Below are 14,285 nucleotides of genomic sequence, written 5' to 3' on the forward strand. Positions count from 1 at the left end.
CAATAACGTATCTTTTTTTAATATGGAGACCAACACTACAAAAACTATTCAAGATGAGGTCTCACAAGGGTGTTGTACAGCATACAGTCATATGAAAATGTTTGGGAACCCCTCTTAATTCTTTGGATTTTTGTTTATAATTGGCTGAGCTTTCAAAATAGCAACTTCCTTTTAATATATGACATGCCTTATGGAAACAGTAGTATTTCAGCAGTGACATTAAGTTTATTGGATTAACAGAAAATATGCAATATGCATCATAACAAAATTAGACAGGTGCATAAATTTGGGCACCCCAACGGAGATATGACAACAATACTTAGTTGAGCCTCCTTTTGCCAATATAACAGCCTCTAGACACCTCCTATATCCTTTGATGAGTGTCTGGATTCTGGATGGAGGTATTTTTGACCATTCTTCCATACAAAATCTCTCCAGTTCAGTTAAATTTGATAGCTGCTGAGCATGGACAGCCTGCTTCAAATCATCCCATAGATTTTCGATGATATTCAAGTCAGGTCATTCCAGAACATTGTACTTCTCCCTCTGCATAAATGCCTTTGTAGATTTCGAACTGTGTTTTGGGTCATTGTCTTGTTGGAATATCCAACCCCTGCATAACTTCAACTTTGTGACTGATGCTTGAACATTATCCTGAAGAATTTGTTGATATTGGGTTGAATTCATTTGACCCTCGACTTTAACAAGGGCCCCAGTCCCTGAACTAGCCACACAGCCCCACAGCATGATGGAACCTCCACCAAATTTGACAGTAGGTAGCAGGTGTTTTTCTTGGAATGCGGTGTTCTTCTTCCGTCGTGCAAAGCGCTTTTTGTTATGACCAAATAACTCAATTTTTGTCTCATCAGTCCAAAGCACTTTGTTCCAAAATGAATCTGGCTTGTCTAAATGAGCATTTACATATAACAAGCGACTCTGTTTGTGGCGTGAGTGCAGAAAGGGTTTCTTTCTCATCACCCTGCCATACAGATGTTCTTTGTGCAAATTGTGCTGAATTGTAGAACGATATACAGATACACAATCTGCAGCAAGATGTTCTTGTAGGTCTTTGGAGGTGATCTGTGGGTTGTCTGTAACCATTCTCACAATCCTGCGCATATGCCGCTCCTGTATTTTTCTTGTCCTGCCAGACCTGGTTTAACAGCAACTGTGCCTGTGGCCTTCTATTTCCTGATTATATTCCTTACAGTTGAAACTGACAGTTTAAACCTCTGAGATAGCTTTTTGTAGCCTTCCCCTAAACCCTGATACTGAGCAATCTTTGTTTTCAGATCTTTTGAGAGTTGCTTTGAGGATCCCATGCTGTCACTCTTCAGAGGAGAGTCAAAGGGAAGCACAACTTGCAATTGACCACCTTAAATACCTTTTCTCATGATTGGACACACCTGTCTGTGAAGTTCAAGGCTTAACAAGCTAATCCAACCAATTTGGCGTTGCAAGTTATCAGTATTGAGCAGTTACATGCATTCAAATCAGCAAAATTACAAGGGAACACAAATATTTGCACAGCCAGTTTTTCACATTTGATTTAATTTCATACAACTAAATACGCTTCACTAAAAATGTTTTTTCGGAAAACACCCCAGTACTCAGATGTTCCTAGGAAATGAAAGACGTACCACTTTTATCTTTTTTGTTGAAAGTATAGTAAATTATGCAGGCTGAGAGGGGTTCCCAAACTTTTTCATATGACTGTATATATATCCTCCCTTGGGTTGCACTCAATGTAGTGTGGTTTGTAAAGGTGAAGTCCAATTACATCACTTCTACGGAGATCTTCACTCATAGTATACATTTACATAATGTTAGTGAGTCTAGTCCAGTGTTTCCCAAACTCGGTCCTGGTGAACCCCTGTGGCTGCAGGTTTTTGTTCCAACCAGCTTCTGTTTTTAATTGAACTCCTGGGCTAATTAAGTGATGTGTTATTTCCCAAGTTCTGTGTTTAGGGAACAATATAGAAATTAGAAAACTAAGTTTGCTAAAAAAAAATATTAAAATGTACCAAGCAGTTATATATGAATAATGTATTTTTTTTCTTTTTAACAGTATTTCATCTTGATTTTCATTCTACTTTTCTAGATCTTCTAATTGTTTAATTAATCCATTATTTACTAATTAGTGGGTCTGACTCTAAAATAGTTGCAGCCTTTGATTATTCAGTGTTGTTTGCCTGGGTGTCTGATCTGCTCATTTTAAATTGTCATTATTAATATACAACGAAGGGGGAAAAACTGCACAGAAAAAGGGAAAAGTATAATGAAATCAACAAAAGACAGTTAAGCATTTAAATCTATAGCAAAAGCAGAAATATTTCTAAATGTCTTATAAATTTAAAAATCATGCTGCTGTGCTTTTCTGAATGTCGAATAAAAGAAAAAAAAAACAGCTCATTAAATGAGATCAGTGATATCAGGTGTTGTCACTGATTAGGAATCCGGTTGGAACAAAAACCTGCAGCCACAGGGGTTCCCCAGGACCGAGTTTGGGAAACACTGGTCTAGGCAGTTGCTGGGGTGCTCCTTTGAAGCTGATCACTTAATGTGATATAATTAACAACTGAGACCAGCTAGTCTGCGAATAGCTGAAAAAAATTAAACAGGTTTGATTTTGTCTTTAGTCACAAGGACAGACTGTGTGTGCAGGAGAGCTGAGAAGAAATGGAAGTAGAATGCAATGATAAGGAATAAGGAATGAGTGTGCTTTGAACCCCACAAAGAAGAGAAGCTCGCCTGTCTGATGTCTTGTATTTTACGTATTATAATATGCAAAAGAAAAGACCAAGATTGCCGCAGAACACACTGCATCTGTTAACTTTTCAAAAAATGCTGGCTCTGTCAGGTAGTATACTATTGCCTGTCATGCTGCGTCAATCAGTAAATGTGACATGGGCTGTGATTTTCAGTTGTGTAATCTGAGATGGTGCAGCAACAAGATTAAAGAGTTGCATAATGTGATATCAGCTTAATCTAACATCCTTTCTGGATGAGGGCAATGATTGGCCCACTATAACTCGTAAGCCATTTTTATAAAGTGCATTTCCAATTTTTATTCCCACCAAATATAATTATAATTAGTCTTTTCCTTTAAAAGTAAAAAGTAATTTTTAAAACTTAACATTATTAGCTACATATCTGCCCAACTGTGAATTCTAACCTGGTCTATCTGCAGTGATTTTGCTCTTTTTAATGTTATACACCAATTCTCTTAGTTTATGTGATTATGTGTCATCTGAAAACCTATGCAGATCCTTAGTTACTAATTTATATCATTTATTTTAATCGAAAGAGAGAAGCCCCAGTACTAGTTTCCATGGGACCCTCTCTTTTAACATCACTTTATTCAGAGAATAATACAGAAAAGACCATCATATTAATATTGTCTGTCTGTCTATATAGGGAAGTCTTTGCTGTGTTGAATCCCCACTGCCCAGATAATGGTGGTGCAAAAGACAACCATTTTATTTTGTTTATTATTTTCTATTATAATTTACACACTATGATAACAAACCTGATAATTTTCAAAAACATTATACTTTCCCATTGTTTTCCATGTATTTTGTCTGTCTTTTGACTGTCAATTTTTTTTTATTAGTTTATGTTTACAGCTACAGCATCCCTGAAATGTGGAAAGGAGGTTCTAGGACTGGATAGACTGTTTTTTCTTAAATGGTTTTTTCCCTGACCACAAAACAACAGCACTTTCTGTGTGATTGTTTATTCAACTAATGTTTAGTTTTTGCTAGATGTTAAATTTCTCTTTTGTGAAATTCTCTATTGTATGAAATATTTTATTCTTCTATCAATGATGAAATTTTGATAGAATTAAACTCATAATTATTCCATGTTGTAATTATTTTAAAATAATTATTATAAAACAAACATAAATTAAATAAATGATAAATAATGCAAAGAACAAGAAAAATATCATCATCCTCCATTGCAGTCAATAATTGAAACAGACTGGGGCATAAAATTAAATTAAAACAGGTAATACAAATCAATTGCTACCTAAAGTCTAATATTCTCTTTTTCCACATGAGGGCAGCCTTGTACTGGATAAAGTTTAGCCTGGTATATCATGATACAAAATACAATTAACTTGAAAAAAATGTGCAATGAAAACTATTTTTTAATTGATTATTTGTCATCTACAGTACACTCCAAAACCATTGACTTTTTTTGTAGTAACATTATATAATTTTCATATAAAGACTGACCTATATATTTATAAAGATACAGTTTGTGAATTTCCCACTGGGATTAATAAAGTATCTATCTATCTATCTATCTATCTATCTATCTATCTATCTATCTATCTATCTATCTATCTATCTATGTAGTACATCTGTATTAATAACTAAAGTTACATTTTAAATGCATCCAGAAAATGCTGGCAATCTCTGCTATAATCTGCTATAATAACACTTTCTTAGACTCAGTCTAATTCAGAGACCAGAAGTGCTTTATTTTATGTCTTTCTGTTTCTGTCTTTCTGTCTATTTATGTACATACAGTGGATTGAGAAAGTTTTCAGACCCCTTCACTTCCTGCACTCTTTATTATGTTGTAGATTTAATTTTAAATGAATACATTTGCCATTTTTGTCCATCAATCTACAATCAGTAACATTCAATGACAACATTAAATCATATTACAGAAATATTTACAAATGTAATAAAAATCAAAGACTCATTTATATACATTAAGTTTTTAGACACTTAATTCAGTACTTTGTAGAAGCAATTACAGCTTTGAATCTTGTTGGGTACTCTAAGTCTCTAGTCGCGTTGCACACCTAAATTTAAGAAGTTTATCCCATTCTTCCTGGCAGATCCTCTGATACTTCATTAGATTTGATGGGAAACCTCTGAAAACTGTTGAATTGTACACTGGTAGGATGGTAAAATGGTGTACCTCATGCTGGGGATGCCTGCAAGTATTTGCTTGGGACCCACTTAATAGAACTTCCTCTAGAAGATCCCGGTTCCTCTGTAATCCTGACCCCCCAAAACATTTGAAAGGTACAGGCAATTCCCAATGTCGTCTACCCTCTTTGATTCAAAGCAGGGGTCTATGAATACTGTAATGTAGAGTCCCCTCTTGTAACCCACTAGTGGCTTAGATTAATTCCATCAATATATATTTTCTCTTTATCACCTTTCAGGTATCTTTTTTCTAAGAGTAATTACTCCTAGGGCTCCTGCTTTACGTAAAGAGACTGTGAAACCCTCACAGTATTTAGCATTCTTTTTGGGTGAAATGAGGAACTACCATAATGCCAGTGTATATTTGTTTGTTAATTTCCTACACTTGTTTTGTGACAGTGCATTGTCAGTCAGTCACTCATTTTCCAACCTAACGCAGGGTCACGGGGATCACAATTTAGGATCGCCAATGCACCTAACCTGCATGTCTTTGGATTGTGGGAAGAAACCGGAGTATCCAGAGGAAACCCACACAGACACAGGGAGAACATGCAAACTCCACGCATGGAGTGAAACCAGGTCTCCTTACTGCGAGGCAGCAGTGCTACTACTGCACCACCGTGCTGCCCGACAGTGCATTGTATTCTGTACAAATGTTTAATAACAGTATTAGTTTCTCTAAGACATTATCACATCATATACTGTAAGAGCAATATACTTACTCTTAACTCAACACCAACAATCCAGTCCAAAAAGTATAAATCTAAGCAAGTAAGTCAACAAAATGTTAAAACAAAGTGGCTTTGACAATAATGATAATTTAATTTAATTTTAATTTTTTTAAAATTCTAGCCCTGAGCATTTGTAGAGCATTTGTAATTAAACTGGTTTCTGACATATCCTGAAATGTTAATATTATAGGACTGGTTACATTACAAATATTTTATTGAGCTTCAAATTCAAAATACCCTTAAGAAACATGCAAATCCTGGATGCTCTTTACAGATATATATATAAATAAAGTGTCATCCATGTGGTACAAGTTTAGTGATCTCCATTAGACTAAGAAGCTCAAGCTATCTACTGTAGGCTTCATTAGGTGTCACATTTTGAAATTGGGTTTTTGGACATTAATTTGCTGTTTCTTAACACTACTTTTCTTGCCTTCTGCACCTTCACATACAGTATTCTGCCTAAGATTATATATCTAATTCTGTGGATTCAGAATTATCACAAGAACAGATAAACATTTCATGTCTCTTCTACATACATCATGCTTTAAGTGCCAATCGAGAGTGCTTAGGTTGCAGTACATGTTGCAGAAACAACACGCCTTGGCAGTACCTCACATGTATAAATCAAAAGGGATCAAAGATTGGATTAAACAAAGCATACACATGCCCCCTTGTTCACAAGGTAGGTCTTCTGCATCCCTTGAGAATAATCTTTAAACAAGGCATCTTTTGTCAGAAAACACTGCATACACTAAACTAGCGTTTCTCATGCCTACCAAACCCTTCCAGTTTTCACCTGAACCTAATTTTTTGCTTTTAATTGGATTCGTACCTTAATTAAATGAGTTCTTATCTACTGTAACTGATTTTATATTTTGTTATAACAAACTAGGAATGATTTACAGCATATATGCTAAACGGGGATAATTTGCTTTTTTATCGTAATTTATAAGATTTTTCTCATCATCATCTTCATAACACTTGTATAGGAGTTCTAGCTATTTAAATCATTATTTACTAATCATATGAGTCGATCTAACATTGAGATAGCCACAGCCTTTCAGCATTCAGTGTCATTTGCCCGGGTGCCTACACTGCTTCTGGTTAATTGCAATTATTAGAATGCAATTAAGGGAGAAGAAAAGGAGAATTAATAGAAAAATTACACGAGTTAAGAGCTATGGTGAAAACAGAAGTATTTCTAGAAGTATTTTAAACATTAATAATGTGCTTTCCTGAATTCAAAAAAGAGAAGAAATAAAAGACCAGTTACATAAAGGGCATAATCAATTAAAGGTAAGATGAGTCACTGGTTGTGAAATTGATTGGAAGAAAACCCTACAGCCACAGAGGTCCCACAGGACTGAACTTGGGAACCACTGCAGTAGTTAAGCCATTTTACAGTATTTTTCTTATCCAGTCTTTGTTTCTTTGCTTGTAATCACTGAAGGCTTTATTTAATAGATAAAGTCACACTTGCCTTGATCTTTGTGTCAGTTGTCCTGTTAATGAACTGACGTAAAACATTCAAGTTTTTTAAATGGTTACCACAGGAAGATAAAGAAAATTGGTGTCCATTCCCACTTCTATTTTATAATAAAGTGGTATAAATTTTCTTCCCCTGATCATGATATAATTAATCAAAGGGGGATGCTATGCTATCCTATTGCATTATTTGATCATAGACTCTTAGATACGTTTTTCAGTGCACAAATTAATAGAAGTGTGTCTGAAACACACACTTTCAGCTTGTTCAGTTTTTCTTCATATCTGTGTAGATTGTTCTCTAAATACTCCAAATTTGCAGTGGCATTTCAAAGACATGCCTATTAGATACAATATAACTCATGCATCAAAACAGACCCCCATCAGTGTGAATATAAGCATGTGTGTGACTGTGACCTGCAATTGACTGCCACCCCAATTGTTCTGTGCCTTGCAATTGATGCTGCTAGGATAGGCTCTCCCACATCCAACCTGGAGTGGATTAAAATGGTTTGACAATGGAGATGGAATTGCTCAAAGTAAGTCTTCGTCTTAAACAATTAGGGGGTGACATCCAAAACCTAAAGAAATCATAAAAAGGTGTCCACTTAATTTGCCTAAGATCACTGGGTCTCATGCTGAACGAAAGATCCTCCTTCATAATCATTTCAATGTGAGTCCCCATCTGTTTTTTGAACTTGCTTTATACAGTAAAGGGACCTGGAGCGTGTCACAGAAAATGTGCACAACATCTTTATTCTTTCCATTGATTTTTCTTAATAATTCACACAATATTAACAAGAGGCATTCTTAGTGATTCTCAACATGCAATCACAATTGTGATTTTTTACTCGGAGGTACACTTAAAAAAATTTGCAGTCATATACCACTTGTCTGCGGTGGGTTGGCACCCTGCCCAGGTTCCTGCCTTGTGCCCTGTGTTGGCTGGGATTGGCTCCAGCAGACCCCCGTGACCCTGTGTTCGGATTCAGCGGGTTGGAAAATGGATGGATGGATGGATGGATACCACTTGTATAAAAATATGTGCTGAAATAAAAAGTTTTTTTATGTATATAAAGACTGAACTTACTTACTGTGATTCAGAATACTTACTATTTGTTACAGAAACTGTGGAAATGTTGGGGTCAAATGGACATTTGCCTCGTCCACTTTCAACAGAACCTGTTTCCAAGTCAAATAGTCTATCCTAGTAAAACAAAGCATAAAAATAAAAATGAATTCAATCATCACCAAAACAAATTGCAGTATGCATTATGAAAAGCATACACAGCATATTATCACAGTTGAGTGAACTTTTCCAATGGAGCAAATCAGGGAGTGACAAGGCAGGCTATTTACTAACTAACTGAGAAGAAATGAAAGGCTAGATAGAATACTTATAAAATACATAAGTGCTCTGCCTCTAAATGCTGATGAATGAAGTGCAGAAATCAAAAATTAATAAATCAGGCACAAAATCTTGAAAAAACAAATCATACATCATTGCAATGCCACAGATTTCTATAAATTTCTATAAATTTTATGATTAAACAGGCCTACAATGGCCCTTAAATATTTAGATATGTAGGAGCCTACTGGTCTAGAAGTGAGGATACTGGTGTGGTGCTCATGAGCACCAGATTGCTGAGCAAAATAAGGGATTGGTTTTAAAGTTAAACCTTCTTTTAAAAAAGTAACGTCATTAAGATTATAAAGTCCTAAGGAAACATTTGACTTCTTTTACAAGGAGATACTTTTGGTTTGGTAACCTTTGTGTTTATACATGGATATGGTTATATTAGGAAATGATTCTTGTAAATCATTCTACAGTGTTTCCTTATTCATAGTAATTTGGAAAGGTGGATGACCATGAAATGACTTTTGATAGCACTTTGATTGTGTGGATGTTTATACTACGAAAATATGTAGAACAATGCAAATTATTTAACAATAAAACTAGCATAGGGCTGGTCAAGATTTGAGATCGTCAATATATATTCATCGGGTTGCGTGAAATGGTGGTGTAATGTAGTGCATTATGCTATACACCTGTCAAGCTCTCTTACCATAGAAATGATCTCTGAAAGGCATTCTTGGAAGTGCTTTTACAATATATATACACAATGCATTCAATTTTCTTTTCTTTTCTTTTCTTTATCATTAACAGTACTCATAGCGCTTTTAGGTACATTCGCATATTAGGTAAGAAGCACCTACTGCAATAGTCATGTCTGTCCGTCTGTCAGCATGAAACAACCAGCCCGCAAGAACCAATTTTGTTGAAACTTGGGGCACTTATTCTTCAAAGATTTTGTTGAGGCAGTTCAATTTTCATTGAGATTTCTCAAACAGATTGCGCTGTACAAAGATTTGAAATTTCAAAATCTCCCATTGAAAAGTATTCGCAAATCTATAAACTCATCTGTGTTATAACAGAGAAACATTCTGTGTGACTTCAAATATGAAAAAAGTGATATTTTACAAGGCGTTTATCATTTGTCACGTCATCTTATTCAACTAGGATCTTTTAATCTACCCTCTATAATCCTGTTATATTGAAAAAAACCTAGCTGTCCAAAAATTCTTTGAAATTTGAGGAGAATTTTAAGAACAGTATCTCTAAGAAAGAATGCTGGGCCTGTGCTAATCTTCTATATACTTCAGTTTCTTTGAGTGTCATAAAAATAGTGTCTGATTGTCTGATTTTATTTCATAGTTCTCCAGTTGTGGTGTACATGGTGTTAAAGACAGTTTGGTATCTACTTGCTGCATTTTACAAATGTTCTGCACAACCAGAGTTTAGGCCTGTCCAGGAAAACCACCTGGATAAATATCTGTCTCTGTGCCATCAGTATGTACTCAGATTTTTATAAATGTAAACCCCCAATTGTCAAAAAATAATGTATGTTAAGTTGTTGCTGACAGGAAAATCATGGTAGTGTGCTGCCATTTATGTCACATGACAGCTGTTCTACAGGGTACATCCTAAATTACTTTCTCAAAGAATTTATAACTATCATTGAACTGCAAAAAATCCAGTTATAATTTATTGGCTGTGATAATGTTTCTGTTAGTGGATTGCTCACAGCACACTCTTTTCTGCAAAGGACTGTGTGCTTCTTGCCTTACATCAGGTCCTGTTGAGATAACTGTAATGCAGGTATTTTTACTTCAATAAAATAAATGTTGCATTAGGTTGCTTGTTACTTTACAAAAATAATTGAACTACTTAACACCCATCACTTTTAACACGTTACTGCTCAAGAGATTTTGCTACCGAGCTTAACACTCTACATTCAGATAGATCATCAACATAAATTTAGTATTTTTGAAATATTGAGTCAGTTTATTTCAACCAGGAGAAAGAATAATGAGATAGATTGCCTAACCAGAGCAAACAGAGAGCAACAGACATATGCAGACTAGAAAATTCTAAACTTTAACCTGGTTAAGGGTTGACATGGCCAAATAACCAGTTTACCCTCGGAGAAATTTATGTGTGTTAACCAGGCTTCTCAGAGACCAATAACCCAGTTTCTCTAACCAGAATAAAGGTTTATATGGCATTTTAGAAACCACAGCTCTGTGAATAACCAGGCTAATAAAACACATGTAAATGCCTTGATTTTTGGTTGCTGAAGACAGGATGAGGGTGGCTTATTCTTGGAAAACAATGACAAAAAGAAAGAATATTTTTGTTAAATAAAAAGGCATAGAATAAGAACAAAAATATGCTTGTTATTTTTTGGGATAAAGACTGTTTCTTTAATTTTATTTATACCATTTCATTCTTTTCTTTTTTAGGGTTGGGAACTAGAAACTCTGAATTAAGTAAAAGTTTTCAGAAAAAATTACTTCAAGTCTTTCTGTTTTAATCTGTTCTGTTATTTTCCTTGTCCAAGTATCCGTCTAGTATCATTGACTTGTGGCTGTCTGATTCTTATGAATCTGTCCATGTCGCAGTAAACAGTGGTGGTCTAATTGTGTTAAGCCAGTATCTGGTTTCTGGTTAATTTGACTATGTCTCACTGAATCGATGCTGCCTACTAGTGTTAAGTCTGTTGAATATCACTGAGGACAGTTGACTCACACTAAGGGTAGGATTTTGCCACTTCCTGTTAAATCATCCAAACATATCTGTGGTCTTTGTTTATCTATTTATTTTCAGTATTTGAAATTAAACAGACTGCGGTGGGTTGGCACCCTGCCCGGGATTGGTTCCTGCCTTGTGCCCTGTGTTGGCTGGGATTGGCTCCAGCAGACCCCCGTGACCCTGTGATCGGATTCAACGGGTTGGAAAATGGATGGATGGAAATTAAACAGAAATATCCTTTAAATATTGTCTGCTCATCATTAGCAGTTGATGTATTCTACAATATTCCTGAACAACTATTTTGCATGCCTTAGAAATGAAGCCAGACATGCAGCTCTATTGAGCTTATGAACAACAATTAGCCTAAGAGACAGGACATCAGTTACAAATGTCTTTAATTTTTTTTCCCAAGTACAAAAAAAAACCAAAAACAATAACTTAAAAAAAGTCTAGGACTAATTTATGTGCATGTACAGAATTATTACATTTTTTAATATGTATATGTTTAAATGATTGTGATGGCACCTAATTTGACTATTAAAACCTGCTTCCATACACTGTCATTTACAGTAGGTACTCTAATTTTTAAAAATAAAATTAGGGTTAATCTGGTAATATAATTTAAATTTTCAACCATATAAAGTTTTAAAGTGTGCTATTTTCCCTAGTCTTAGTTTTCATTAATAGAGTGGCTTCATCCCAATATTAATTAACATGCTTGTTTACAGGAATTAGACAGGCAGGTTTTATATATTAATATATTCAAAATAAAAATGTAATGGCATATAAAAAATAAAGACATAATAGCTATTCAAAATTTTGTCAGGTAAAAGAGACTTCATTTCTAATGCATTGTTTAAGATGCACCAAAAAGTGAGCTTGGTAATCTGAATGTTGACTATATGGGTATCTGGTTACTTGAATTGTGATCCATGCCTCTGTAATATCAGATGTTTCAAAAGGATGGATGATTACTGATGAGTATGTTTGCAAGTACAGTCTTACCAAATCTGACCATTTAATATGTGGAACAAAAATTAGAGTAATGTATAGTGAAGGGCTGATAAAATGAATTATTTGGCACATAGATTTATATTATTAATAATAAACAAAAACAAATAATGTTTAAAATGTTTCTGTATATAGAAGTAATCTGTGGAAAGTACAGTACATACAAACTAAAAGGGAGAAAAAATATGTATGTCTTTTCTTTCCATTATGTTACAGAAAAAATATAAACATTAAGGTCTACATCTATATTTACAAGTGCATAAGTCTATGTTAAACTTATATATAAAAGGGAAGTAGTGTTAATTCAGGAAATTAGAGTTTATTCTAACTTGTATTATATTTAAAATAAAATGAAATACATTACAGATGCAGTGCAGAACAGGTAAACTGAGGGCAGTTACTGAGTTTAGATGGGAAACATCATGTTACATAATTACTTCATATAACAAAATGTACATAAACATGAAACAAATTTTCAGTATGAAAAACAGTAAATTAGGGGTGCAGCTACAGTGTCTAAATAAATACCAACTGATGCGGAGAGATTTCAGAATCATGGAGATATACAGCAAAACAGGTTACATGAAAACACATTTTAAATGTACGCTAGAAAAGTATTATCTATAAGTGTGCTATATGAATAAAACAATATTATTGTCTACACCTAGAAGGTTTATGGACTACATTGTCTGGCTAAGACATTATTTCTAAGTGTGAGAAGAAAGCAATATATAAAGTTTATGTTTATTGTTTACAATGCAAATGCTAGGCCACATCTTGAACCATTCATGTACTGTAGTCTTGAGCAACCAGAGAACAGCAGTTATTCATATTCATATAACTACAAACATTATAGGAGAAATATAGTGATCTTTGGCCTGAGTGCTAAATTTGAAATATAGACTAGGAAGAGATTCCTCCATGAAAGGATTTTTGCATGTCAGTGCATTCTGTGAACTCCCCATCTTCCTCCTGGGCCTACTAAAATAACATTGTGCTTTCTTTAGTTTGAGTATTTTGTGTTTGTGATTGGATTATTAGTGAGAATAAAGAGTGCAGTGGATTATTAGAACAACCTACTTTAGTAGCTAGAATAGACAATAGAAAGAATAAATCTGAGAAGCACACCAGAGTGTGCACAAATTGCAATGTTTCTGCCAGCATGAAGATCCTGGTAAGATCTGCCTGCTTGCTGTAAGTCTTGACAATACAGAGACCCTTAGGAAGTGTGAGATCACATAGATTGTAGTGTTTCAGCATAAGAAACTTATTAACATTCAAGATGTTCCTGCAATGAACAGTCTGGCTCAGTAGTGATAATATGAGTTAAGGACAATACTTTGTGCTGTGAGAGGGTCCCCTGAGGTGAAATATTTGATGTCATGAGCCTTCTGAACTTTCCAAAAAAATACAGATCAAGATAGAATTTAATAAATATCAGAAGGGAAGAGATATTTGAAAGACAATCCAAATGCAAGCAGTCAGATGCAGCAAGCGTAGAATCATTGACATAAGAGATCATTATATCGCAGACAAAACTTAAACTTGAGGTCATTACAGAAACAAATTGTTGGAGCCTGAAATGTATCTTTTTAATCATTTTTCTTGGACAACAAAGACATATTTTTAAAGAGTCTGTCAAAGTTTTGATGCTTTCAAACATGTCCCATTATGTCTACCATAATGTCACATGCCACAACCTTCCTTGTGCACGTGAATAGTAAAAAAAAAGATACAAAAACAGATTATTATATCTTTTGTTTGAATTTTTACACAAGGAGCTTCCAGAATGGGCTCTTTGACTCAAGTGAATAGTGGAAAATTTGAAGATATTACACATCCTTGGGAGTGTGGCACCATTTTGGCTAATGGAGAACAATTAGAAGACAGAATTTGAAGAAGACAAGAACTGAATTGAGAGAGATGCTGCACCACTCTGTGGTAGTTGGGACAGCAAGCCACAAACAAAAGATGGTGTGGTGATACCACTGAGTGAAGCTCAGTGGCACATGCCAC

The 14,285-nt window shown here is 34.8% G+C and overlaps 1 protein-coding gene across 1 annotated transcript in view; it reads right to left on the reverse strand.

Moving 5' to 3' along the window:
- sema3e (sema domain, immunoglobulin domain (Ig), short basic domain, secreted, (semaphorin) 3E) overlaps positions 1 to 14,285 on the reverse strand; it is a 161,151-nt gene that overhangs the window by 50,907 nt on the left and 95,959 nt on the right. Inside the window, exon 5 of the mRNA XM_028814961.2 lies at positions 8,279 to 8,372. Within this exon, the coding sequence (XP_028670794.1) occupies positions 8,279 to 8,372 (94 nt within the window). The remainder of the gene's footprint in view (positions 1 to 8,278; positions 8,373 to 14,285) is intronic.

The sequence above is a fragment of the Erpetoichthys calabaricus genome, chromosome 1, assembly GCF_900747795.2.
Source record: "Erpetoichthys calabaricus chromosome 1, fErpCal1.3, whole genome shotgun sequence".
In the NCBI taxonomy this organism is placed as follows: domain Eukaryota; kingdom Metazoa; phylum Chordata; class Cladistia; order Polypteriformes; family Polypteridae; genus Erpetoichthys; species Erpetoichthys calabaricus.